Here is a 27,771-nt window from a genome sequence, read left to right on the forward strand (position 1 = left end):
GGGAGGCAAAATGGGCGTGAACACAGTGCTTTATTTACAGTGCCTAGTTAACTTACAAAGCAGGAAACTATGAATGCTATGAACGGAGAATGCTATGAACTGTGGAAGCTATGAACTGAGGACTGTGAGACCAAATATCTGCAAATATACACATTCTGTATTTTTCATATGAAAGAAACTATACTGTGGTGGGGCTTGCTAATTTCTTGTTTTTGATTTATGTATGTTTTGTTTTGTTTTGCTTTACTTTTGTTTCATATGTTGTTTGTTTAATTTAAGACAAAAAAAAATAATTAAATGAATGAGAGGGGGTAGGGACAAATAAGTAAATACTTCTGCCTACTCCTTTTCAAACAAATAATGGAATGATATTTTGTAATGATTGTGAAGGCACATGTTTGAAATAAAATGAACTGAACTGAACTGAAAACTATGAACATGAAACTGAGTGCTATAACTAGGTGCTAGATTTCACAGATGGATCCTGGGAATGGAAAAAGGGGCAGCGGCTTGGATGGAGGTACGCAGTCACTATAATGAGAGGAGACAAGTAGTCAGTGGCAGTCTAGTGAATCACAGCTGAAGGATTAGACTATGGTGGGTAGGGCTTACGCGTTGCAGGTTAAAGTGTCATGCGAGGAGGGGGTGTCCAAGGGGTTCCAGGTGAGGAGTGTCCAGAAAGGATCCAGAATATACTTGGAGTGAGGGACTTGGCAGGGAGGCAGGCAGGTGTAGTCCAATGATGGAAAGGAAGCAACCAGATGACAGAACCAGCGTCCAGGCGGAGATGTGAGTAGTTTAGCTTGGGAAGTGCGACTGCCAGGTGGGTCCTATGACGAAGAAAACACGGTGAGGAGAAAAGCAGTAGTTAAGGGCTCTCACAAGGGCTTGGTGGCCTAGCACTAACGTGAGTTAGCAGAAGATCTGGCAGAGGTCTGTTGTGAATGCTGGTCTTATATGCTGGTGACTTGATTGGAACCAGGTGTGGAAGCTGAGTGGAGTCTCTGCCTGAAGGTGGAGCCCAGCGGAGTAGAAAAACCCCGTACTCACCCGGACCATGACACCTGACAGTTATTTACAAGCTTTTTTTTTTTTTTTTTTAATTAAGCCTAGTCTCATAGCATAAACTAAAAGATTTTAGGAGACCTTGTATGTTTTAAGGAATCCCTTGCAGGGACTTATCACCCTGGAAAGCAAGAAAAAAAAACAAAACATAAAAATTCAGATGATTCAGATGTCTTTTATTGCACCAGCCTAACTGAAACCTTTTATATTTCCAACCAAGAACCATTTTCCTTTTTCTTGTGTTGTGTTTACAGGTAGGAATACAACCGAAAAGAGCTTTTTATTTAAGCTTGTTTTTTGTACCTCTCCATACAGATGCTAGGGCGATCGTGGATCAAGAGTTGGGCGTTCGTCTTGTAATCGGAAGGTTGCCGGTTCGAGCCCCGGCTTCGACAGTCTCGGTCGTTGTGTCCTTGGGCAAGACACTTCACCTGTTGCCTACTGGTGGTGGTCAGAGGGCCTGGTGGCGCCAGTGTCCGGCAGCCTCGCCTCTGTCAGTGCGCCCCAGGGTGGCTGTGGCTACACTGTAGCTTGCTATCACCAGTGTGTGAATGGGTGGATGATTGTGTATAGTGTAAAGCGCTTTGGGGTCCTTAGGACCAAGTAAAGCGCTATACAAATACAGACCATTTACCATATTCAACCTTGGAGAAATCCAATAGTTGCTTTCTAATTAGTGTCAGGTCCTCAACTGAGATGTCATCCAAGGAACTCCTCCCAAGAGCAAAGAAAGAAACAAAAGCAGAACCTTTGACTTTAGCTTATGCTTCTTATAGCTTACCTTTACTGACACATTTTTCTCAATACGCTGGTTACTCATTGGCATGTAAATGATTACTGATTAGCTGTTCACATCTGTCCTCAGAACCAGCTAATCTTGCAGGACCAAGGACAGCAGTCACATCAATCAGCAATCTTATAAACATGAAGGACTTTCTAAATATTGCATCTATCATAGTTTAAAAAGCTCCAATGGTTTACATGCTAATACAATGAAAATGAGGGCATTTGTTTCATTGCCAGGGCAGCATGTTGGTTAGCACTGTTGCCTTGCAGCAAGAAGGTCCTGAGTTCAATTCCACCATCAGGCCGGGGTCTTTCTGTGTGGAATTCGCATGTTCTCCCCGTGTTTGCGTGGGTTCTCTCTGGGTACTCCGGCTTCATCCCACAATCCAAAGACATGCAGTTAGTGGAGATAGGTTAATTGGAAACTCTAAATTGCCCATAGGTGTACGGCAGACTGGCAACCTGTCAAGGATCTACCCTGCCTCTCACTCTAAGACAGCTGTGATAGGCTCCAGCCCCCCCACCCTGTGACTCTGAAAAGAAAAGCAGAAGATAGGGGATAGATTATTTTATTTCCTGCCCACTTATGGAAGCCAATAATTCACCCTTTTCTGGTTCAACACAACCACCCATGATCCATCCATGCACAAAATTACTGTAAGGAAATTATTTACCCAGTTTTGTGCAGAATCCTCCTTCACTACCTTTGTGAAAAAATAGAACACAATGAATGCTAAAAATGCTCTTTTGGCTGACTGGTTAACAAGCAGATGATTGCTGTTGTTTTCACACGGCATCCTTATAAAATGACACGTGGCCAAATTGTGTGTGTTTTAGAATGTATTAGACTATGTTTGACCTTTACCCTCTCCTTTTCTCCTTTTCTTTTCTCTTTCAGAACCTGGGGTCAGCAGGAACCTCCAGTTCCTTCAGAGCCCGACCCGAGTAACAGCTCTGCTGGGATCAGATGCGGTGCTTGAGTGTTCAGCCTCTGGTTACCCGACTCCGAGCATCCAGTGGAGGAGAGGAGAGGAACTGATTCAGAGCTGGTCTGTCTGCTTTACTGTGTTAATCCATGTTTAAACCACCAACAGCACACATCTGATTTTACCCACACTGATCCCAGTATGGCCCAGTGATTGCTATGCCCTGGTGGTAAATGTTTGAATGATTATGCGCATTCATAGCATTATATTTTTTCATTCTTTTGCGGAAAAGAGTTATTACAACATATTAGTGAGTCACTAATACACTGAATTACCTTTTTTTAGTATGACCAATAGACATGCTGTAGTAAAACTAAAGTTTTGGACTCTTTATGTAAAAATAAATAACCTGAAACAACCTTTTGTAAACAACCTGTGGGGCAGTCTTCACTGACCCTACTTGCCCAACTTGGCTCCTAGAAATTTCACCAAACAAATTGGAAGAGATAACAGTAAGAACAAGATTCAGAATAAGACTTAATAAGAAGGTTTTATTTATATTCATATTCCCTAATTCTTCTTTAACACTGTTTGTCCCCTCTCATTTTCACCCACTCTTTGTCTCATCTCTGTGTGTAGTCAGTCCTTGTCTCTGTTTTGGTTTACCTTTGGTCTGTGTCTAGTTTGTAGTGGCATGCCTAGCTCTTACTCAGCACAATTATAGGAACCCATATGAGAAGCACTTTGGTGACAATGGGGAGGAAAAGCTTTTAAAAGGAAGAAACCTCCAGAATAACCACACTCAGGCCATCTACCACGACCGGTTTGGGTGGGGGGAGGAAGACAGGACCAAGACATGCTTTGGAAGTGAGCCAGAGATTAATGATGACTAATCATTAAATGCAGAGTGGTGTATAGACAATAGAATAGGCTTTTATTGTCATTGTACAACAAAAATTTGGGTGTTCCACACAAACGGTGCAGGAATAAATATAAATATTAAGACAGCAAGAATAAATAACAGACAAGGAGAGTACATACAAGCAAGAGGAATATATACAAAACAGGAAGAAGGCACACAATGTAAAAGGCACATTAGGGGACACGTCGCAAAGTGCTTGAAAGTATTGCAAAGGGTTTGGTCTGAGTAGAGTCTGTGTGCAAGTGGTCTGAGTGATGAGGGTTGCTCAGACTATGGCTCATGGCTTGGTGGGGTTTGTTTGTGCATTGGGTCAAACAGGTGGGGGGGGTGCAATTGGTCACCTGTGATGGCCTTGATTTTTCTGAGACAGGAGGATCTGGCAATGGCATCCAGGGATGGCAGTCAATGATTTTTTTGGCAGTATTAATTACCCTCTGCACAGCCTTCCTTTTCTCAGTAGTGTACCTGCGTACCAAACACCCAGGCAGTAGGAGAGCTTACTGTCCACTGAGCAGAGGTAGAAGGCCTGGAGCAGCTTGCCATGCATTCATGTGTGGATGGCAGTTTGCAGATGGAGATGGAAACTGAACTCGAACAGCTTATTTTGCTGGAGCTTCAGAAAACCAAAATGCACAATCACAGAAACTGCAGACTAACACAGACATGAGGCGAAACAAAAATGGAACAGAGGAACAATGAGGACGTAAATACAGATGAGAGGATGGGAAACGGGTGGAGACACAGCTGCAACAAATCCAACTAATGAAAGAGGGGAAGCAAAACTGAACAAACACACATGGGATGAGGAACTGTCAAAATAAAACAGGAAGTGACATGCACACTGAGACAGACATGAGCTCTACATTAGGACAGCGAATAATCAGACATGGAAGCACACGACAGACAGAAGAGACAAAACACAGACTGGACACGAAAAAGGGAACAGGCATGAAAGCAAGCAATAACCAAAAGCTAGAACACAAGTAACTAAAACTCAGAGGCTCTTAAAAACTGAACATAACCATCTCTTTATTCCAGAGGATAAGAAAAGTCCAAACAAACTCAAAAACCATGACACAGCTTCTCGGGCAGGTTAGGTACTGCTGGGCCTTCTTTATTAGGGTGATGATGTTGTGGCTCCAGGTGAGGTGTATGGAGAACATATAGTGAATGAAAAAGGTGAGTGAAGATGTCACCAGTAGTTTAGAGCTATTGCCGCATAACTAAGGGAGGATTCAGAGTCACCTGAATCCCAGAGTCATCTTAAAAGTAGAGAGGGTGACTTTTCCCCAAATCCAAACAGGAAGCTTGTTCCACAGAAGAGAAACATGAAAGCTGAAGGATCTGCCTCTCATTGTATTTTTAAATACTATAGGAACCACAAACAAGCCCGCAGTCTGTTGGGGTTTTATAGGTAGTATGAAATCTTAAAGATAGGATGGAGCCTGATTATTTAAGAACTTGGATGTGATGAAAAGGATATAAATGATTTATATCTTAGTTTTTTAATGTTTGGTTATCATCGTTTGTGGTCCCCATCATGTTTCTCTTTCTCGCTGTCTCTGTGGTTGTCTGGTCCTGTTAGTTTTATCAGGTGACTCTTGTGTCCTCTCTCAGTCATGTCTCTGTGTTTATGCTTTTGCTACATAGAGTTTGCATGTTTTGAGTCTGGGTCTCTGTCTATGAGCTTATGTTCCCTGTCTAATTTTGTCTCATGTCCCATGTGTATTTTGTTTTGCTTTCCTTCCCTTAGTTTGTTTGTAGATTCTGTTCACCTGTGTTTTCCAGGTGTTTCCATTCTGTTCTTACCTTACCTAAGTCTTCCATCTTCTTTTGTTCATAGTCATGTTGTTGTCATACTTCTCCTTGCGTGTGATCTGTATTATCAGTATTGGAAACTAGCAAGTTTTTGATTTGTGTGAGAGTTTTGGTATTTTTGTATTTCCCTCCTTAAAATCCAGCAATAAAACTGTTTTATGTTCAGTCCTGTGTTCTGCAATTGGGTCCACAGTTTGCCAGCCACACACTGACTCATGGCAGAAAGTGTGTGGCCAGTCTTCTCTGACCTCCAACCTTAACAAATAATTTTTAAAGAATTGTTACTCAATATGTATTTTTGCTTTTATGGACCATTCTCTGTAAACTGTAGAGATGGTTGTGTTGGAAAATCCCAGTAGATTATTGGTTTTTGAAATATTCAGACCAGGCTGTCTGGCATAATGAACCATGCCAAGTTCAAAGTCACTTAAATCCCCTTCCTTCCCATTTCCAATGCTCTGTTTGTACTTTATCACATTGTCTTGACCATATCTACATGCCTAAATGCACTGAGCTGCAGCAATGGGTCAGATAGTTGTGTAGATCAGTTGCATGGGCAACAAGTATATATAGAAATAACTTATTATTTAGGTATCAAAGCTAGGCTGATCGTTCCTCTATGCAAGTAACAAAGAAGCAATAATGAAATGCAAAAACTCTTTCCTCCCTTTTAGGAACAAGAAGTACTCTCTACTGGCGGGCAGCAACTTGATCATCAGAAGCGTCACTGACGACGACTCTGGCAGTTACAGCTGTACAGCCTCCAACAAGAACCACAACATCACTGCATACGCTGAGCTCAGTGTACTAGGTGAGGAAATACAATTATTATATGACCCTTTCCCACCAGGCGCATGACAGTCCTTACTTGGTCAAATATCAACTTATGTCCTAACTTGGATAGAAAAACAAGAACACACAAAGGTTTCTGTGTAAAATTAAAAAGCAAAACTGTGTCACTTACCAATGCTCCTTAGGGGAAAAAGGACAAAAAAATAACAAGAGTTGTTCCACCTCTGTGGAAATTAAAAAAATAAATAAAAATGAATAAGCAAACAGAATAGGGCGAAAACAGTTGGCATTCCTACATTGACAGATAACCTCCAGAATCAAATGCAGTGTTGTTGTTGTTTTTCTGAGCTGCCTGTTTGCTTCAGGAGGTTTTCATAAATAAAATATATTTGTATTTATTGTCTGACTGCTCCTCAGCAGCTCGTACATTCAAACTGAAGGTGCTCAAGGATTCTGTTGATTGTTTGGTTTGAAGCAATTATTTTCAAAATTTCTTTTTTCCTGAAATCTTATTCATTTCATATCAGTGCTAGCAATTTTTACTGTGAAGCGATTGTGTAGAGGTAATTATGAACATCCTAGAACTCAGCAGCTGTGGCAAACCGTTCCCCCCAAAGTTTACAGACAAAATATTTAAAAGGCTAAATGATAAACTGATATTGGTAAATATTGGTAAATATGAAAATCACCATTTGAATGTCTAGAGACTTCTGTAGTTTTTATTTTATTTATTTTTAAATTCATCGTGTATTCAGATATCCCCTGAAAAAGTTCAGGTTCAACAAGATTAAATTAGTTGTAAAAACAGATGAAACTGAAAATATGTAACAGAAGGGTTCTGAATAATGACTCTTCACTGACAGAGAAATAGCTGACCTAACTACCGGTATGCTAGAAAAGCTTTCTGGTGAAATATACAGATAAAACACTCTCTGTGTGGAGAGTAAGCAGCATTTAGCAGAAAAAGCCTGTTAATAATGTTCTTACGTGATGATGTACAAATTAGCCACGCACTTATATCGGTTAACTACGCGGAGCTGTAAATGTCATGTTAAAAGCATACAAGTCTGCTGATAGCTACAATGTGCACAGGTCATTCAGGTAAAGCGAGAGCTACAAATAAACTGAGTTAATTTTTAATCCATGATCTAACTGAGGAGTCACGCCTGTGGTAAAAATTGGTTTCCCCTCATTATTAATATCAATCCCCACTAACAAAACAAAACAAAAACTATAGACTGTGGAAAGAAAAATTGAGGTATCCACTCTGAAGTGTGGATTTTGAGAATTACACCTCTGCTAAATATTTAAATAAAAGGTCTTTCAGTTGCCAGAATCACTCCTAATGTTATAATCAAGGCTCCAGACCATCTGTTTCAGGAGAGAAGCTGGTTCTTTAGAGCTGGTAGTGTCAATTTGAAACCAAGCAGAAACCTTCCTGTATTCCAGATCAGAAAACAAACTTCTAGTTCAAGTCTAAAACAAAATGTTCTCATCATTAATTGTGCCCTGATTTGTGTGTAATTCTGTCACAAAACCAGAAACTAATTGTTTGTGTTAAGGTCTTAGGATCACAAAACTATTTCCCAAGATAAAACTTTTATACAATTTGGGATAAATAATGTTCTAAATTGTTATTTTCCTCTAATTACAGTAAAATGTCTTTGTGGCATCTTTCAAAACTTTGTTGTTTGCTTCACAGATGTAGGCTTACCCTAAAATTATACGGATATATTCACATCAAGCTTTGCGAAAGCTAAACTTCCCCCAGGCTTCGTACAAGACTGAAAGCAATCTATATTTGTAGTTGAATCCCATCAGGCTGCTGCTGTGCTTTAAAGTCAGCACAATCTGTAGGGAAGTTTATCGTGCATGAAGTCTCTCAGCATCACCTCAGGAACAGCGCTGGACTGCAGGGTGAAATTTGTCGTGCGGTGACCAGAGCCAGAATTAGGTCAGTGGTCAAATGACGCCCACTGGGCCGAAAATACTTTTTCCCCCACATAAACACACATTCAAAAATAAATAAATAAAAAAAGCTGTCAGTGCCAGTAACAGTGAACTCATTTGTGTCACGAGCAGTTAAACATGACTCTTACAGCAATTTGTTTTTGCACCACTCGTGTTTGTGAGGAGTCAGCGAGAAGTCAGTGCCTCAGGCAGAGGAAGTGTTCGGGGGGATTTGCATGTGCGGCTTACTTAAATTAGCTTTCAGTCCTGTTTTAAAGTGCTCACCTGGACCAAGGTAAGAGAACTCAGAGCTATTTTCCCTATAGACTACTATACAACAAGCAATTCTTTGCAACCAGAGAAGTCGCCCCCTGCTGGTCAAGAATGCAGGTTTAAGGCCCATTTATATTGTCTTCACTTTTCAGACTTAACAGCTACATCAGTCTTTTCTGCTTTCTGTAGTTTGAGGAAAGGATAAATGTGAAATATTATTTAAGTGGATTCAAGTTGCAGAAACTTTATCCCAGATGACCGTATATTCTTTTTGCACAACTTAATTGGCATTCTCATTTAGTTAAATGGCAGGGCTTTGGGTTTTTTTTCACACAGAACTAAAGTTAGGAAGTGACAGACAGAAAAGTTTTCTTGCCACATGAAGACATTAGGTCTTCTTCAGACTAGCTGATGAACAGGTGTTTCTTTTAATGCTGTCAGTACCACAAGATTTTTCCGTACAATTAGAATCCGTGATAGCACCTCTAATGAAACACAAGCTAGTCTTATTTTTCTACAGCAGAGAAAGCTGAAATCAAACAGAAGCAGCTGTTGTTTGTTGGACTCAGGAGAAAATCTGCAAATTAACCTTCGGGTATTTTCAGTCTCCTTCCAGCTGGGCCTCTCTGCTCGTCTCTGTCCTTTCATGTCTTTGTCTCGGTGTCCCCTCTGAGTCTTTCTCTGTGCTTGCACCGCATTCATATTCTGTTTACACTCCACTCTCAACGGCCACCGCCGGCAAACATCACATGATGTTTACAATAAACAGGAGAAGAGTCTGCGTCTTCAGTGTGTCACGACTCAAATCTGATCATAAAGTGGCATGTTGTGACATGTAAACACGAGTCATACATTTCCAAAGTGTGTGTATTTGTTCCTGAAATGTACCGTAACACACAATGGTCCCAGAGACTGTGTTGGTTTGTGTTGACAGAGAATTTCAGGAGGATTTCTATAAGCCTTCATATGTAAAGGAGAGAACCCTTTTTAAAAAAGCTCTTGAATCTTTGTTTTCTTCTGCTTATGCAGCTCAGAGTTACAGAGAAATGGGTGAAAAAAAGTGTGCACGTGTCTTTCCTCTTATAGATGTGAAATAGCAATAAGCTGGATGAGCTGGCAGTGAACGGAAGGCTCTGCTCTTTTATTCTCTAATAGCTAATGTGCAGTCACTAATATATATTGATCCACTTGTGCTATTCCTGAAAACAAACATTTTTTTACATAAATCTCTAAAGGCAAAGGTTGAAAAGGGATAATTGTGGGTTGAGAAGAGACGTCCCCTGATTCTTCAAAAAGAGAAGCATTTAACAAACAATAATTGCTCAAAAAATAAATGCTTAAAGCGCACTGTTCTGCTCATTTCAGCTCCAGCTTTATTTTATTTTTGGATTTTACTAGAACAGCTGTGTATAATGCAGTTTAAAATAATGCTTATTTGTCTTTTAGTTCTATTTAATTCGATTAAACTGAATTCTATTTATATAGCACGGAATCACAGTTGCCTCAAATTGGTGTATATTTTAGGGTAAAGACCTTATAATAAAAGAAAGAAACCCCCAGCAATCAGCCAACTATCTGTGAGCAAGCACATTGTGACAGTAGGAAAGAAAAACCTTTTAACAGGAACACACAGCACCGGGCTCAGGGAGCGGCAGCTATCTGCCACAACTGGATGAGGATGATGGGAGTTGGACAAAAAATCATGTTCTGAACTGTTTTAGCCCCCCCACCAAGTTTTTTTTTTCCTGATCAATTGCCACACAACACACAAGTGTAAAACAAGTGGGTGGGGCTTGCGTGCAACTCATGGATGTAAGACCAAGATAAGTGTATACGCAATAACCTCTGCTATACAGAGCCAGGAGTATAGAAAACTGTGAAGCTGGGCATTGAAAGCTTGTACTTGTACATCCACTAACATTTTAACATGTTTTGTATTGCAACAGTAAAATCATTAAAAACATATTAGACTCCCTTTAAGTCACAATAGTGGCTGCCATCTGCCCGTCCTTTACCATGGAGTCCTTTGTACAGCTACGGTGCTTTCTTGAAAATTTATTTAACTGCACTCTAATCTCTGTGCAATTAAATGTCTGAGTGGGCTAGTGTTGAATGAAAGAAAATGTTCAGCTAAGGCCGCCAAATGAAGAAATCCAATTCAGACAGATTTGAAATCAAAAGCAAACTTTAATCAAAGTTACTTGCATGCACACTAGAAAATAGCTGGATAATCAGCAATAAATCCAACATAAGATGATGAAACAGAAGAACAGCAACTTAAAACAAAAAAAGGGATACATGGAAACACTGTAAATGAGGTGATAACTCAAGTAGGTGAATAACAAAGGATAAATGCTAAAAGAAAAAGCATGACATGAACTGTACCAGAGCCTGCAGGAGGTGGGTGGGATTGATGGGGGGCATATAAAGCACATGACTGTCACACTAGAGACGTTTGATCTAGACCTCTGTCACTTGTTAAGCTCAGATAATAAAGAAAAATACTTTTTTTAACCCTGTAGGCACTCAGATGTGCTTTTGAGTTTTCTACCTGGAAAATAATAAAATAAATGAATATAAATCAGTCGGTAACGGCTCCACACCTGTAAGGCCAAACAGCCTGGGGCTCTGTGAATAAGCATCACTTGGGGAGTTTTGAAATAGAATTAAAATCCTTGTCCCCATCATAATGTCAGTGAGCAGAAGCCCCATTGCAGTAACTCAATTAATGATGATGTTAGCACAATGATGGAGCCTACGGCTATTATTACAAAGAACAATTATAAACAGACACATAAAAAATACTGAAAGTCAAAGCAACCATTTTAATAACTTTAAATGAGAACTACAATTGCTCTACGCATAATGGGCTCAGGACAATCTTCTCAGGACAACAATTATCACATCATTGAACAAATAATTGAGCTGAACCTTTCTCCAGAGTGAACTTTTTGTCTTCTCTCTATATTGGCAGCTTTTCTTTCTGCAAAGCAGTGTCAGTAACCACATGCAAGTCATTACAGGGGGAAAAAACAAAGGATTAAGCAGATGTAAGAAGAAGGGGGAGAATAAGGAAAAAGAATTCAACTTTTAAAAGTGGAGTAAAGCTGGTGCATTTCTGATAAACACATGGAGGTTGATGCTGAAGCCTTTCTACACTTTGTGCATTTTAATCCATCTCTCCATCATTTCCCCTCTTTAAATGTTTTTTTGATTCCTTATTTCAGAGCTGAAGGTGACATGGTATTAAACTGAAGTTTCTCTTATCATGATGAGCCTCGAGCTATCTGTAAATCCACTCTCAATTTATTCATTCATCCCTCCTGTGTCTGCCTTTTATCTCCGTTTGCTTCATCTGCAAATTAAATATATTTGATAACGTGAGCAGTTTACCTACACGCTCCATTTACACACTTTCTCTGCATATTTATGGACAAAATAACATGAAGATACATATACACACCGGTCACTTTATTAGCTACACCTTGCTAGTACTAGGTTGGACCTCCTCTTTGTGGCACAGATTAAACAAGGCGCTGGAAACATTCCTCTGAGATTTCGATACGAAATGTCATCATCACACAGGCATCCATAATGACAATCTTCCATTTCACCAAATCCCAAACGTTCTTCATTGGACCAAGAGGAACAACTGAACAGGTCTACCTAAGACAGTGCTCTGTGAGTGTATGTGCATGCCAGAGTCATACTCAAACGCCACCTTTTTAACTTCAACTTATTACAATTTTGCTTTCTTTTTCTCCACTGTTTAGCACCACTGACCATTCTAGGTGAGGGTATCTTTAGCAAGATGCTAAGTTGATGTTAGAAGCATAGCTAAGCTAAACCACTGCAGAAACTTCAATGTGTGTATAAGAAGCAGGTTTTTGTGGTCATTGAAGGCCCTTTTAATGCCTCAAATCAAAATGGATCATGCCGTAGGTGTTCTGAGGTCCTCGTGACTCACAGAAATATGGAAATGATTATAATCAAATTTCATAAATGCTTCACATTAAAGGTCTTCAAGCAGCTGAGCAGGAATGTTATCTCGCTCTTGTTGGAGGCTTTTAATGTGAAATGTCTTCAGGAGATCCTAATTTGCCTTGAACTCTTATAAAGTGGCAGGAAAGTATAAGTAAAGAGAAAAATGTGCTTCAAAAAGAAACTGGGGTGGCGTCATATTTAGCGTTTGTTTTTATTTTTATACACATATTCAGTCTCTTCATAACCTGCATTTAAATTTTTTGCATGGTGCCATAAATGCTGCATATACTTTTTTTTATCAGCTCATTAGCGTTAAGGATTTGGAAATGAAATCTCGCTGTTTATGGCCTCTAAAACATTTTACTGAGTTCAAAAGTCCTCTGAGGACAAAGTAAACAGTTCAAGAGTGTTTATTGGTGCTTCCACTGACCACTTCCACAAATATAAGAAGCCATAAAAACCCTACATTTTAATGACAAAGTTTCCCGGACATGTGAGCGACTCACTTCCCCAGTGTCTCCCCTACATTGGCATTAAACTAAGAAATATGTTGTGCTAATATGCCCCATTACACTTTGTTTTTTTGCTAAATGGAGGCAGTTAGATGCTGATGAATATCCACAGCTAGGTGAAGTATGGAGATGTGTGTGTTCTGACTCCACAGGGCAGTGACCATGATTAGATGATTAGGATAACGAATATGTGTGTGTTGTTTTCCATAATAATGAGTGCAGCCCGGCTCATTAGCCACTTCCTGTTAGCAGCTTAATGAAAGCTGTGAGAAACAAAGCCAGCGCTGCAGCTATCAGTCATATTCACGGTGCTGCTGTCAGCACAGCCGGCTAATATTTCAGGAGGATGCTAATAGAAAAAAAACAAGACAAAAGCATCTTACAGGTCAGAGGAGAAATGTTTATTTTGTTATTGTAAAGATGAGAGGTTCTTCTTGCTTTCATAGCTTTTACTGGTTGTTTTTAATTGCAGGGTATTGTTGTATTATTTTAATATTATATATGGGATTCCAGTGCTGTTATAGTATTTATGACATAATCTTTTTTTGAAATATGAACTCATTTTCAGTAAATCTGCAAAACAGAATGAACTCAATAAGACTGAAGAAAATAGCAGATATTAGCTTTGCGTTAGATTTGACTAAAAATAATCAAACGATCCCTCCAAGAATCGAATGCTGTTCTTATGGTGACTGTTGAATGCTGCCTTGTTTGATGAGTCAGGCTTCACTAAATCAGCGGGATAACATTAGCTTACTTGCTAACACAGACAAAATATATGATCCTCCAGCATAACCAGCTGTGCACAGTGAACTTCAAGCAATCTTGTTGCCTTCGAAATTGTTCCTGTTTGATGTTTTCTTCTTTTTTTTCTTTTTTTTTCTTTTCTTCTCTTGCTTGGTTGCCTGTTTTCTTTTTTTTTTTTTTTTTTATGCCTGTCCTGTTTGGATCTTTAGTCATCAGAATTGTTGTCTGAAGGCCAAGAAAGATGCCAAGCGGCTTTACTTTACCGATTGGATCATCATGGCCTTGCCATATTGGTCCATTTGATTGACCTTTATTATAATTATGTATTTATTTTATTTGATTTTCGGTTGTTACAGACAGGGAGAAAGAATGAAAGAAAGAGAGGGAGAGAAAGAAAAATAGAGGGGAGAAGAGACGGTGAGAAAGGGGGAAGAAAAAAAAAGAAAAACAAACAAAACACCTGGATCATATGGAAGCCCGTTTCCGCCACTAAAAAAAAAAAAAATAGGATCCATAACTCAAAATTTCGAGTTATTTTCTCAAAATTCCGAGTTATTTTCTCGAAATTTCGAGTTACTTTCTCGAAATTTCGACATATTAACTCGAAATTTCGATTTATTAACTCAAAATTTTGAGAAAAGCAACTCGAAATTTCGAGTTAGCGCTGCCAATCAGTAATCTACGTGAATGACGTCATTTCCTTGTTACCCGGAAGCTGAAGCCCTCAGCTACAAATGCTACAGCTAAGCTACCGGTATTACATCCAGTCGTGAATGCACAGATTGCTGAGTGTTTTCAGCCTGGCTTCACAAATGATGAAATCCCTGTGTTATTAGCTGAATCACATGGTGTTACTATCAGCAAACGTACTCGCAAAAGCACCAATTTGTTGGGATCCGTTTTTGAGTGCGCGGTCCTCTGTGCCATATGCTTCCGGGTAACAAGAAAGCGACCTCATTCACGTATATTTTTGATTGGCAGAGCTAACTCGAAATTTTGAGAAAAGTAACTCGAAATTTTGAGAAAAGTAACTCGAAATTTCGAGTTATGGATACTAGCTGTTTTGTTTTTATTTAGTGGCAGAAACGGGCTTCCATAGGATCACCTGTATGGAGATAAGAAAAAAATAGAAGAGAAAACAAACAAAAAAGAGCAACATAATAAATACAACTCCATCGCAATAAACTAGCTAACAGTAGATAACAGTAGACACTAAATATTACATGTTATTGTGCAGTATGCAACATCGAGAGCGCACAATGTGCTTTGAGGTAGCAGCCAAGAAAGGTGTCGTTTGTCTCTGTGAACACCGGTGTGTACACCTGTGTGGATCAGCACGCTTGTATTCAAAAGGTTTCTCCATGTAACGATCTGCTAGGGAGTGTGGGGAGCCATAGCCCCGCCCCCCAGGGCATGAAGCAGGTATGGAGGAGATCCAGGCCCCAGAATACAAGGACCCAAGGAGGACCACCACGGGGGCCTGTTTGATGTCTTCAAAGCAGTTAGTGTGCTAACAGTCTGCTATTGCATATAATTGTTATCTTGATACCATTCATTAATTCGTTGTCATTATTTAACTATGATAAATTGGCAAAACCCACTAATCTGTTGCCATTTCTTACAAATCTTCATACAAAGAAAATCCGATTAAACAGAAATTAGCATGAAGTGCTTACATTTCGAGTCAAAACTAAAATCTTGTAAATGTGAAACAAATTCAGAAATTCCTCCACAAATAGTGATATAGTTGCTGCAGGGGAGCACAATGACCCAGAATGACTTTGTGTACCTTTTTTTAGAGGAATATAACCAGTATACAATCAGCTGGCATTCATTTGAGTCAGACCGCTACTTCAAAGACACGAGCTGAGCTCATCAACGCAGGCTGACATTAAATGATTGCAGCTTGCTGGCAATCTGTCCGCATTTACAACGTGCCTCGAGGCAACTGCTGTAAACTGAATTAAATTGAATTGCAATTATTTGCAAACCAATCTGATAGTGACTACAGTCGGTCCGAGTCAGACTGTGATTGTTTGGAGACAGGTTGCCTCCCACCTAGAAATCTGTACATCATCTTGTAATGAAAAGATCCACCTAGAGTTTGAGGATTAACACCCTCAACCTCTGCGTGTCCAGTTGGTCACAACTACTTCTATTTGGTCTCAGACAGCAAAAAAATTAACTGCAGTCATCAGTCTTTGACCAATTTTTTTTCTAGTCACATGGAGGTTGCTGTTCTACCTTTAGTGTGACTGAGCCACAACGTTAGCTGCGTTGCTAACTGTTGACCCAGAGGAAAATTCAACTGATGTTCTTCTCATAGAAGATACTCCATAGGCTGTTACGAGCAACAGTCTGTGGTATTGGCAATAAAAATCAGTTAAATTATGAAACACAAGTTGCCTAAAATAGCTGGACCGTTCAGGCAATCGTTGCTGCGAGCAGAAGTGAGTGATTCCTGAAGGTGCGACTGAAGCGTCACGTGCTTGCATTTAAAAGGAGAGCGTTGTGGTGTAAATTGAAACACTGTTAATGCAGCTACAGATTCACTGCAGTCACATGCACACGGGCACACAAACATGGCTAAACCACTAACTGCACACGCACACACAAAAACTAATTCACAGCAGCAAAACTGCGATTGGTTTAGTCTCTGTGGTCTGCGGTGATTGTCTCTCTTTGCTGTAGAATCATTAAGTCTCTCTGTTAAAAAAAAAGAAGAAGGATAGCAAACACACACTAACACACACACACACCCTCCTGGTTGTGGCCTGCGGGGTTCCTCTCCTGATTAATTACCGGCTCTGTGAATTACTGTGGGTGTTTTAGAAAACATTTAACAAGCTGCCAAACTCCCCCACTGAGCCGCCGGCCGGCCCCGCCGCCGCTTGCCTAAAGAGACTGGAAGACATGAAAGACATGAAAGAAAGAGCGGAGCGATAGAGGGGGCGGGGTCACGGGGCTCCTGTAGAGAGGGAAGTCTTCACTAATACAGAGGGAGGATTTAAGCGTGTCAATATGTCTGCCAGTGCAGCCAAGACCAGAACACTGTCAGAACGGACAAACTGCCAGAACTGCCCCTGGCTCTCAGATATTTTAGAGTTGTCTCTTTGTGGCATGCTGGATGAAAGCACAGTGTCCTGGAAAGTGTTTTTAGCATAAAAATAGCTTCAATTTAATTTGAAGTATCATGGGGAGTTGGAGGGAGCCGAGGGATGAATAACGCTTGAAACAAACTAATAGGCAATAAACAAAACAGTAAGTAAGTGAGGTTAAAGTTTAACTTAAAGTCTTTAACCCTTAGATGCACACGTGGGGTCAAAAATGACCCCATGGGTTGTTTTTCTTCAAAATCTTTAAAATGAAAAGTTGTAATATATTCATATTCCAGGTATTCCTCATAAAATATGTTTGTAACATGAGGCCATTTGCATTTTTATTTATTTTTTCATTAATTTAAAAAAAAATGCAGTTTTTGTATCACTACCCCACTCTTCCATAAGTGGGGTTAAAAATGACCCCAAGCAGTTCCTATGGAATCTTCTATGAAACGTTAATTCTTAGCAACTCTGACTGTCCCACTTACACTTCTGATGGATCAAGAATTACTTTTTACACAGTAACATACATGATTTATAGTCAGTGCTGCACATAAGTGGTCCGCAAGTGTGCATTCGCTGTCAAAATAAAAGTATTCCCGGAAATTCAGAGAATACACGCTTCTTTTGCGGTGGAGGAACACCAAAGTAATTGCTTACGGAGCTTGCTTCTTCGACATCTTTAAGAGTTCTGAACAAATATCTGTCCTCCTCCAGAACATCTTATGTACGCAAACGAGCGTTCCAACTTCTTATCTGGTATGCATCTTTTATTTTGACAGCAAATGCGCACCTGAGGACCATTTATGTGCAGCCCTGTTTATAGTTTCCTGTGCATTTCAAACATTGTCCTTTCTGATTTTTTTTTAAATATTTAAAGTAACATGGCTGCTATGAGGCCAGCTAGGATCCCTGTGGACCTTGCCCTATAAATGATCCCGGATGGATGGGATGAAGAGCCCATCAGAGGCACTGACTCAAAATCTGACATCTAAGATATAGAGGACACAGACTATTGTCCCCCCCACTGAACAAGGCCAGTCAGATACAGAAGAGTCCTCTGAAGAGGAAATGGATATTAAGTCTAACAGAATGAGCCCATCTTACTGCTCTAGCCACAATATTCTGAATTAGTCGGCCAGGACTTGCACCTGGGTTTAGTACTGTCTCCCCAATAGATGCATGGAAGATGTTCATGTCTGATAATATAATAGAAGAGGTGCTGACATGCACAAACATGGAGGCACATAGCCATAGACAGGGGAAAAGAGTGGAAAAATGTAATCAAACATTAGCTCCTGGCCTTCATTTGATTGACCTCTCATGCAGGAAGTGAGAAAAACTGGGATGTACCAGTCGGTGTGTTTTTTGGGAGTCCTCTGCATAACCCATTGTACAAGGCCACTATGTCAATTCAAAGATTTAAAGATATTCGCCGTTTCTTGCACTTTGATGACAAGAGGACCAGAGCCTACTGACTGAAAACAAACCACATGGCAGCTTTCTGCTACATATGGGGCCTGTTCCTGGTCAACTGCAGGCAGAAATTCATCCCTAGTGATTGTGTTACAGTGGATGAACAACTTGTGCCTTTCAGAGGGAAGACCCAGCTTCTGCAGTATATGCAGAGTAAGCATACAAAAGTGATACAAGTGATACAAAAACTGCAATTTCTTAAAATTAATGAAAAAATAAATAAATATGCAAAGGGCCTCATGTCACAAACATGTTTTATGAGGAATACCTCAAATATGAAAATATAACAACTCTTCGTTTTAAAGATTTTGAAGAATAACAACCGAGTTTATAGCAAAATGCATTGTTTCTATTTGGGGTCATTTTTGAGTGTAGGTATTGGTAGGTTGTGCATCCAAGGGTTAAGTTGAAAAGTGTGTCAGCATCTACACGGATAACGTATGGTCATACTAAAGGTTTCGTATCCAGGACATAGGTAGAGACCTAGAAGCTACATTTTTTACTTGCCTTTTTACTTATTTTCTTACTTGCCTCAATGCTTTCTTCCTTCAGTTGATGCTTTTGTTTCAGTGGTACATTTTGTTTCTTTGCGTTTCTTTTCTAGACCATATTTGATTTGATTAATTAGGGAATAGTCAGAACATATCTCCAGTTCTTTCTATGTCTCCAACTGATAAATAATCCTTCCAAACATTTTTTGATCCAGATGAACTCCAAAAGCCTCATCTCTGGTAACATTTTCATGTAATTCAGTGTATGACTTTTGGAGTAATTCTGCCTACAAACACAAGAAAATCAAGTGAGACCTTTTAGAGGAGGAAATTCAGCTAAACTTTTGTGAGAGGTATAAGGTTGGGAAAACATGGATTAGCATCTTACAATTTCCTTTAAGAGCTCGTGATAATTGACAAACAGATCGTATTACAAAACACCGTGAATGAGCCTAAAATGAGCACATGGTGTTCTCATCCCGTGGTGTCAGACCTTACATCTCACAGTATGTCTTTTCTTGATTTATTGTACAGACTACATCTATATTGTCTGCTGACCCAGGTTTATCAGCTACCTTCTTTTTGGACCTTTGAAACACTTTGGTTTGGATAAAAATGTGCATGTTTGCAACATTGACCTCTAAGTTGAGAGTAAATGCCCTGGTCTCATTGATACTATGAACTGGTTTTCTGGACCTTGTGATGAAAGACACCTTGCAGGTTACTCACATGCCAGAAGGTTTGACAAAACAACATTATTTGGTAATGATGGGGTTAGACAGAAAATCTTGACCGTGGGCCAGGACACAAACTTTCCACCAACCTGTTATTGTCTTATGTTCTACATCTGTCGCACAATATGTACAGCGGAAGGAGTCCAAGACACACTTTGGGGTTTCTTTGGAGAAAAGTCAAACAGTCTTACCCTACTTACTTCATTAGTAACATTATGAAATCTTACAGCATTTTAAATACAGCAAAACATATAAAATATCTTAAATTCAAAGGTGCATTGTCTCCAAGACCCTGGACACGTAATCAAGCTTATGAGAATGTGTGGGAATTACAAAAGTCTGCAGGAGGTGTTTGGTACTTTTTGGGGGTTTGACTTCATCCTGAACAGACAAGGAAGTTTCTGAAGACTAACCACCAGCCACCATAAATGCCATCATATCCAGTGTACATTATTTATGTCTGCTGTAGATTTTTCCGAGCAGTTCTATAAAATTCCAATACATATCATTCTCTTCTGTCTCTAATTCTTTTATAACCCCTCCTTTCCCCTCCATATCCATTATTCTACAGATTAAAGCACTGCTGGCTCTTTGGTCACGTATGTTCAGGCCATGTAATCCTTCTCAGTCTGTCCAGCGCACCGCCACTGCCGCTGCTCATTTCTTTCTGCCTGATCGCAGGTTTTTAATGCGTCCGCAGAGGCCAACAAATCAAATCATCCTGACCCGTCCTTTGTCTCTTAAGCTTTGTAATCCAGGATTTGAACTCAATCAAGTCGCAGTGGGGGAAAGAAAAAGGACTTTGTGTGACTTTTCCCTAGGGCTGACCCCGAAGGGAACTAACCTGCCTCATGTTTTATACCCATCAGGCTCTCTTTGAGCTGAAATTTCAGAGCTGATTATAAAATGTCACTCTTGTGGAGGAATATCTTCTTCAGCTCGTCCATAAGACAAATGAAAGTAAAATGCAGGAGGTGATCAGTTGGAGACATCTGTTCGTTTTTACCATCTGTTAATGCTGCAGATTGTTTGGATGTTTGTGATGAATGTTGGGAGATTCCCAGTTCCTTTTCACCAGTCGGATCAGTGCCTATTTCGTTCTTGTTTGCCGTCTTTATTCCTGCCATCTGTGTGTCTGTTGGTTTTTGTTATATAAAATTCTACTGCTTTGAGGTGATTTAAGAACTGAAGGTTATTCTGATTCTTTACTTTTAGCACAGTCTGTCCTTCTAGTCTGTCCTTTAAGACGATATGATGCCTAGACACTCATTCTCTACGCTGCAGATAGTTTCTACACACAGCGGCTTGTTTGACCTTTAACCTTGCACTGCTCTCTCTCAGTCTGGTCTGGTTTTTCCTTACTACAGTGTCACAGTTTGTCAGTGTCCTCCCTCCTGCTTGTTTGTCTGAGGTGATTACCTTCACGCTGGCTTCACCTGTTCGTCCGGACGGACAGCTCCGGCAGGGAAGGGCAGGTGATGTCGGCCTCGGAGGTTTCGACCCGGCTGCATCTCTCAGCATGGAACATGACTTCACTGATCTGACAGGATTTAGGTCAGGGCTGTTGGACGGCGAGAGCCACACTGAGCTAATTAGACTTTATAAATATCCACTGTGTCATCCCGTCATGATGACCACCGCTGTTGCCTGTTAAACTGCTGCCATGGCAACCAGCTGGAAGTCAGTCTTCCTGCTGTGAGCTGCATCTGAGGAAGAAATCCCATGTAAGCTCAGCTGTCTTTCACTTCTGTGTTCAGACAGCAAAGAACAATCAGCAGAGAACAATCAGTCTGAGAAGGATTTGAGTGCTCAAAATTGTAGTAACATCAAGGGAGGCAATACGTTCGTGCCAAAAACTGGAATTTCTCTAATGACCCATACAGATCGGCACCACAGTGAGTCAATAACCCTGGACTTCACTGTTAAAACGCTTGACCTTATAGCAAAAAGCATGAATATAACATAAATCCACTTTGCTGCATTTCCTCTTGATAACAATTGAAAAGAGGGCGATATTTAATTTTTTTTTTAAATTAATTCACCGTCTTAAGTTGTATTAAAGTTTCCATTGTTAGGGCCTTGAATGGATATCAGCATAGTCTGTTTGGCACTGAACTTGACTACTAGACAGTTTTGTATTGTTTGAGCCTTATGCAGTATTTTAACTGATTTTGTGTATTAAAAAATGACTTGTTGTGCAGTCATGCTCATTTCCATGGTAATTTAACATTTTATTAGGTCTTCATTAGAAAACAGCTACCATCAGATTGAACAGAAAGCATTGACCTAACATGCGGGGCGCATTGAAAACCTGGACGATTCACCTCATATGGTAAATTAGAAGACAAGACAATGGGTTTTGTACTAAGAGACCATCGAAAAAGTCTAGTACAGTGGCGATCGTGGATCAAGAGTAGGGAGTTCGCCTTCTAATCGGAAGGTTGCCGGTTTGAGCCCCGGCTTGGACAGTCTCAGTCGTTGTGTCCTTGGGCAAGACACTTCACCCGTTGCCTACTGGTGGTGGTCAGAGGGCCCGGTGGTGCCAGAGTCCGGCAGCCTCGCCTCTGTCAGTGCGCCCCAGGGTGGCTGTGGCTACAATGTAGCTTACCATCACCAGTGTGTGACTGGATGTGTAAAGCGCTTTGGGGTCCTTAGGGACTAGTAAAGCGCTATACAAATACAGGCCATTTACCATGAAAACTGAATGTTATGTAGCACTAATTACCAGATATGTGTACTTTATGAATGCAGCTTGCTAACCAAGCTAGCTAGCATTAGCCGACTTATAATTGCCACTGTATCCTCTAATTTATAAGAGGTCACTCTTCTACTCTTCTACAAAAGCAATAAAAAGGGGACTACCGTAGTGCCAGATTCAGTTTATCTAGTGTCAACTATCCACATGCAAAACCATAAATGGCAACAAGATGTTGGACACGTTCTTCTGAGATCCTATGACATTTATGCTAGCACACTGCTCTTGAACAGCCTCAAGGTCTTACAGGATTCAGGATCTGGTAACTGTGAAAGTCACTGAAGTCCACTACACCAGTTTCCATGTTTATGAAACCAACTTTAGAGGATTTTTGCTTTGTGACACAATTTATTTTGGACACACGTGGTCAGCAGATATACTCAGTTATGGTGTGATAAACATAATTGATTGGAAAGACGACATTCCCTACACAATTTACTACACCAACAGCAGCAGCCTGGACTGTTGACACAGGGCAGGTTGAATCCATGTATTCATGCTGCAAATGCCAAATTTTGGACTGGCCATCTGCAGACCAGACCACATTTTTTCAATCTTAAACTGTCTAGTTCTGGTGAGCCTGTGCCCACTGAAGTCTCAGAGTTGTGTTCTTGGCTGACAGGACACCCAGAGTGGAACCCAGAGTGGTCATCTGCTGTTGTAGTGCCATCTGGCTTTAAGGGCGGATGTGTTGTGGATTCTGAGAAACTTTTCTGTGGTGAAAATGCAGATCACCAGTTTAAAACACCCAAACCAATCCAATCTGAGTCACAGAGTTCCCACTTCTTCCAGTTTGATTTGTAAAGTGAACATTGTTAATTTTTTTGTCTGTTCCCTGGATATTTGACCTTCTCTTCTCTCTGTTTTTTACTTTTGTGTTCAGAAATCATTTCATTGTCATTCAGTCCATAAAGGAAATTTCTGTTGTGTTTTGATCAAAGATGCACTATTTAAATAGTGAGTCTTTGCTCCCCCAGTTACCCATTAAAACATCTCTAAAGGCTTTTCAGTTTCACTGTTACGGTTTGGAGGAGGACTCAAGCGCAGGACTCGGGTTCTGATGCTCACAAGAAGGATTTATTTATAATTCACCAGGTGTATATACAAGAAGGTGCGGGGGGTGCTATATACAGCTGAGTGAGGGAAGAAGGGGTCTCCAGGGAAGTCCAGGGGGAAAGCACGCGTTCTTCAGATCATCCACACACACGATCACAGGCTCACACTCCGACACTGCCACACGGGAATCACACGGGGAAAAATCCAGGAAGCTCTGTAGACAGGGAGACAGGGTTAAGTACGACACACAAAGGAAAATACTCTTAACTAGACTTGCTGTAGCTTGACTTTACTAACGCGTCGTAGACAACGATCCAGCAATGAACAGCAGTCGCCTCCTGGTTTAAATGCTGATCGTCTTAATGAGACCCAGGTGTCTCATCTGTTGAGGGCGTGGGCCGAGGGCGTGAACCCACAATGAGTTCCGCCCCGGCGAGAGAGAGAGAGAGAGAGAGAGAGAGAGAGAGAGAGCTGATCAGCGTGCAGCTGATCCGCCTGGCCGTGACATTAACCTTGAGTAATGTAAAACTGAATACTTTAGTGTACATGAATATAGTTAATGTGATTTAGTAAAATGAGAACGATGAGATCTCTGAACCCAATAAATGTAACGTAGTTTTTATCTTTTTATCTTTTTTATCTTTTCTAAGTTTTTTTTAAAGTGTTTTACATTTTTACCTCACAACGTTATACCAGTAGTTCTCAGATAATGTGCTGATCAAATTCAGGTTTGTGACAGCCACACATTATTTCTTGAACATATAAAAGACAACAAGGGAGTTATGAAACAAATGCTAATTTATTATATTAGTGATTTAAAAATAAAAGTTTCATTTCAGTTTTATTTATATAGCACCAATGTCCTAACAGCAACAGTCGTCTCAAAGTGCTTTAAATTGTACAACCCTCTCAGTCAGAGACATGATTTCAAAGACACGTACACGGTAGATCCTGAGATTATGAAAACACGACACATTAAAGGCCCTGACTGATTGTGAAGAGGGTAATAAAGAAGGGGAAATCTATCACTTGTGTGGAGCCCTGCAACTTAAAAAAAATCGTTTAAAAAAACTGTCAGGAAACAGTTCTGTGACAGAAAAGTCTAATGGCTTCATCTGTATGATGAACAGCCAGAAATAGTCTAATGCTAACATGGTGTCACAATTTAACATCCCAGAGAATTCTGGGAAAAAACAACCAGATGTAGGAGGTTTGTTGGCTTGTTTGAAAGTCTCTGGTAAGACAGCGGTGTCTAATGTCTGTGCTAAGGGAATGATGGTAGTCTTAAAACAAGTCCAAATCCTGCAAATGGCCTCATAAAAGTGTGTCACGTGATTAAAAAAAAATCTGCTTTGAAACTAGAAAATTTTCAAAAGCATTTATCTAATGAAGTCCAGTCACTTTCTTTCAAGCTGCTTAGACCACATTTCTGTACAATAATAATAGTTTTAAAGAGGTGAACAGAGTAAACAATGAATTCTGATTATTGTTACATGTAACCTCTTTACATCCACCAAGTCACTGATGACACGTTTAGGGCTAAGATCAGGTAACCCCGTTTTTGCCTGTATGTAACCCTGTAACCCTCTAAGATCGAGCTTGTGTCCAGTGATGATACCAATTTTAAGCCTTACCCTGAGCAATTTTCATGAAAAATGTAATTTGCATGTGCCTTAAACAAAACCCACCCCTAACAGTACCTAGATTAGTGGTGACCTGGATGTTCAACAGTTGAAAGTAACTCAATGCATTACAAGGTTACAGCCATTAAAGAGTAGTCTGTTACTTTATAGAGTGTCCTGTGGGAGTGCACATTACATTTCCACTAAGCATACTGGTGAAAGTATGCAGAGAGAGTGTGTACCTCTGAGTATACTGAAGTTTCCTCTAATAAATGGGAAACTGTATCTGTAGCGTGCTCTCGTGGATGGACACCAGTTTAAGTGTTTCCCTCGCTGCTCTTTGAACTCGCCCTGCTCTCACACATTGATTCATGCCAGGCCGTGCATCTTGATTTGCAAACTGATTACCTTTCCTCTTTGCTTTGTGCTCGCTCAGTAATTCTGTCAAAAATGAGCACTTGTTTAAGAATGCGCAGACAGAAGATTCAGCAGCTCTCGGTGTGAACGGTTAGAGTCTCTGTAATGAGAAGTCTTGTGCTGGAGTTGTAATGAATCTGGCCCTGCTGAGACATGGAAGCCTAAAGTGCCTCATTTTGATTGAAAATTGTTTGTTTTCAGTGGCACACAGAGACAAAAAGATGCTCTTGATGAGTTTTCTCCTTTTCTCAGCTTTGACAAACACAACATCCATACCTGTTGGCATCACGTTTGCCACCCTCAGAGACAGAGCACATTTGCTTGGGTGGTGCAGAAGAGTATGAATGTAATTGTCAAAGCTGACACAGGTTTAGAGTTAAAAAACTGGTAAAGCATTGGTAAGAAAGAACCTGAAAACATCATCTATCTACAAATCCAATTCCCTGATGGACATGGATCAATGTGCCATTAGGAATAATCCAATATTGTGCTAATACATAGACATATGGCACTGCTCTTCAAATTATTACATGTGCTTACAGTTACACAGAATGGGGTAATTTTCCAGAAGCCAATTTTATTTTTATTTTTTTACATTTCTGCTTAAAATCACACCCAAATTCAGCCAAAGTGGCTCCACAGCTGTGAGGTCAAACTGAATAACCTTGAGCTGTTTAAATAACACTTGGGAGATTTTAAAATGCAGTAAATCTTTGTGTTCCCATCCCAAGGACAGAATCTGGTTTGAAATGCAAATAGAAACTGACATTTTTACTCCTACATAATCAAAATGGTAAATTCACTGAGACCGATATTAATCAACCTGTTAGAGAAAAATTTCCTCTAAGACTCCACCAGATTTGCTCCTTTAAGTGAATATGTCACTTTTGGCAGCAGCAGCAGGTTGTTTTTAAATTCAGATCAGATATTACTTGGCCCTGTCACGAGGACCTCAGTGGTGGAAAGGAATAAGGGTTATAGGGAATACACAGGCAGTGAATGAGAAAGTACTAGAAGAAAACCCTTTGATTCATTAAACTAGTCACCTTGTATTCTTTATTTGGCACCTAATGAGTCATTTAATTCTATTTAAGTTACACAATAAAATCTTTGCAGCCTTAATTCTTTTATATCAGACATTATGAGTGAAGCATGATTCTGACGGGGAAACCAATGCTGCTCATATGGTGCATCAACTTAGTCTCCGCATAAATCACAAATCAAGAGAGAAGTAGGGCTCGTTTCTGATGACTTCTATACAACAAGATTTCTTTTTGAGATTTTTGAGAGAACAGTGTGTAAGGCTGAAAATAATATATTATTAATATTATATGATCAGCACCATGGACAGCAACTACAGCCAGAGGTCCAGGGAACACACATCTAAATTTATGCTCGGGATTCCTATATACTTGTTTGCCATTCACCTAGGGACCATTTTTGGCCCAAGGACAACACAAGGGTTACACTCACTCAGTTTTCTTCAGTTAGGCTGACAGAAGCCCGAAAGAGATTCAGCCTCACTAAAGTAACATAACATAACATAGGTGCTGTAGTATCTATGAGTGTAACACCAAAGAGCCCATTAACCTCAAGTCCTCACAGACTGACTGGATTGATCGCTATATAACAGGCAAAGTCATTTACAGATATCATCGTTCAACATTTATTTCCAATGGACTAGCTTCTCTCTATACATCACACACACACACACACACACACACACACACACATAATAATGTGTTTAAGAATGTTTAAGAATATATATATATATATATATATATATATATATATATATATATATATAATAGTATGGGTGCATATTCTCAATATACAAACACAACCAACTCACCCATCAGGGCCCATTTGGGCCTTGATCTGCTCAAATCCAAAGTCCTGGTGATACCCTGTCTTTCCACCTTTGAGCACAATTTCTTTCCGTTGGTTTGCTACACATAATTTAGAAAATCGTTGTGTTGAATCTATGACAGACCTGCTGCAAAAAAATTGTTGTATAATTTAACAGTGTTACAGGCAATTTGCACAAATAAAATGGTGCAACATTAGGAAGTACAAGTAATACATTTCCTAGCATGCAACTCCGCTTAGGTTGTCTGTTCTAATCAATGGACTATAAAATTACTGAGTAAATATTTTTAGCTAAAATTCAATTCATGGCCCCTGATGTAGGCCATGTTCCCTGTACATAGATTCAACACAGAACATAAATAAAGCTTAAGGACTCGTCATTAGCCAGTATGAGTGCCATGTTCCTCAGTTTCACAGTCACATCCACCCCACACTCACAGCTGCAAAACTCTCTAAAGGTGAAGGCTTGAAGTTT

The 27,771-nt window shown here is 40.0% G+C and overlaps 1 protein-coding gene across 4 annotated transcripts in view; it reads left to right on the forward strand.

The window, feature by feature from the left end:
- dcc (DCC netrin 1 receptor) overlaps positions 1-27,771 on the forward strand; it is a 356,620-nt gene that overhangs the window by 123,293 nt on the left and 205,556 nt on the right. For all 4 annotated transcript variants that reach the window (XM_084934587.1, XM_084934589.1, XM_084934590.1 and 1 more), the window contains 2 exons: positions 2,750-2,900; positions 6,192-6,328. In XM_084934587.1, coding sequence (XP_084790713.1) covers positions 2,750-2,900; positions 6,192-6,328 — 288 coding nt within the window. The remainder of the gene's footprint in view (positions 1-2,749; positions 2,901-6,191; positions 6,329-27,771) is intronic.

The sequence above is a fragment of the Perissodus microlepis genome, chromosome 7 (genome assembly GCF_051167445.1).
Source record: "Perissodus microlepis isolate ML-2025 ecotype Zambia chromosome 7, ASM5116744v1, whole genome shotgun sequence".
NCBI classification, from domain to species: domain Eukaryota; kingdom Metazoa; phylum Chordata; class Actinopteri; order Cichliformes; family Cichlidae; genus Perissodus; species Perissodus microlepis.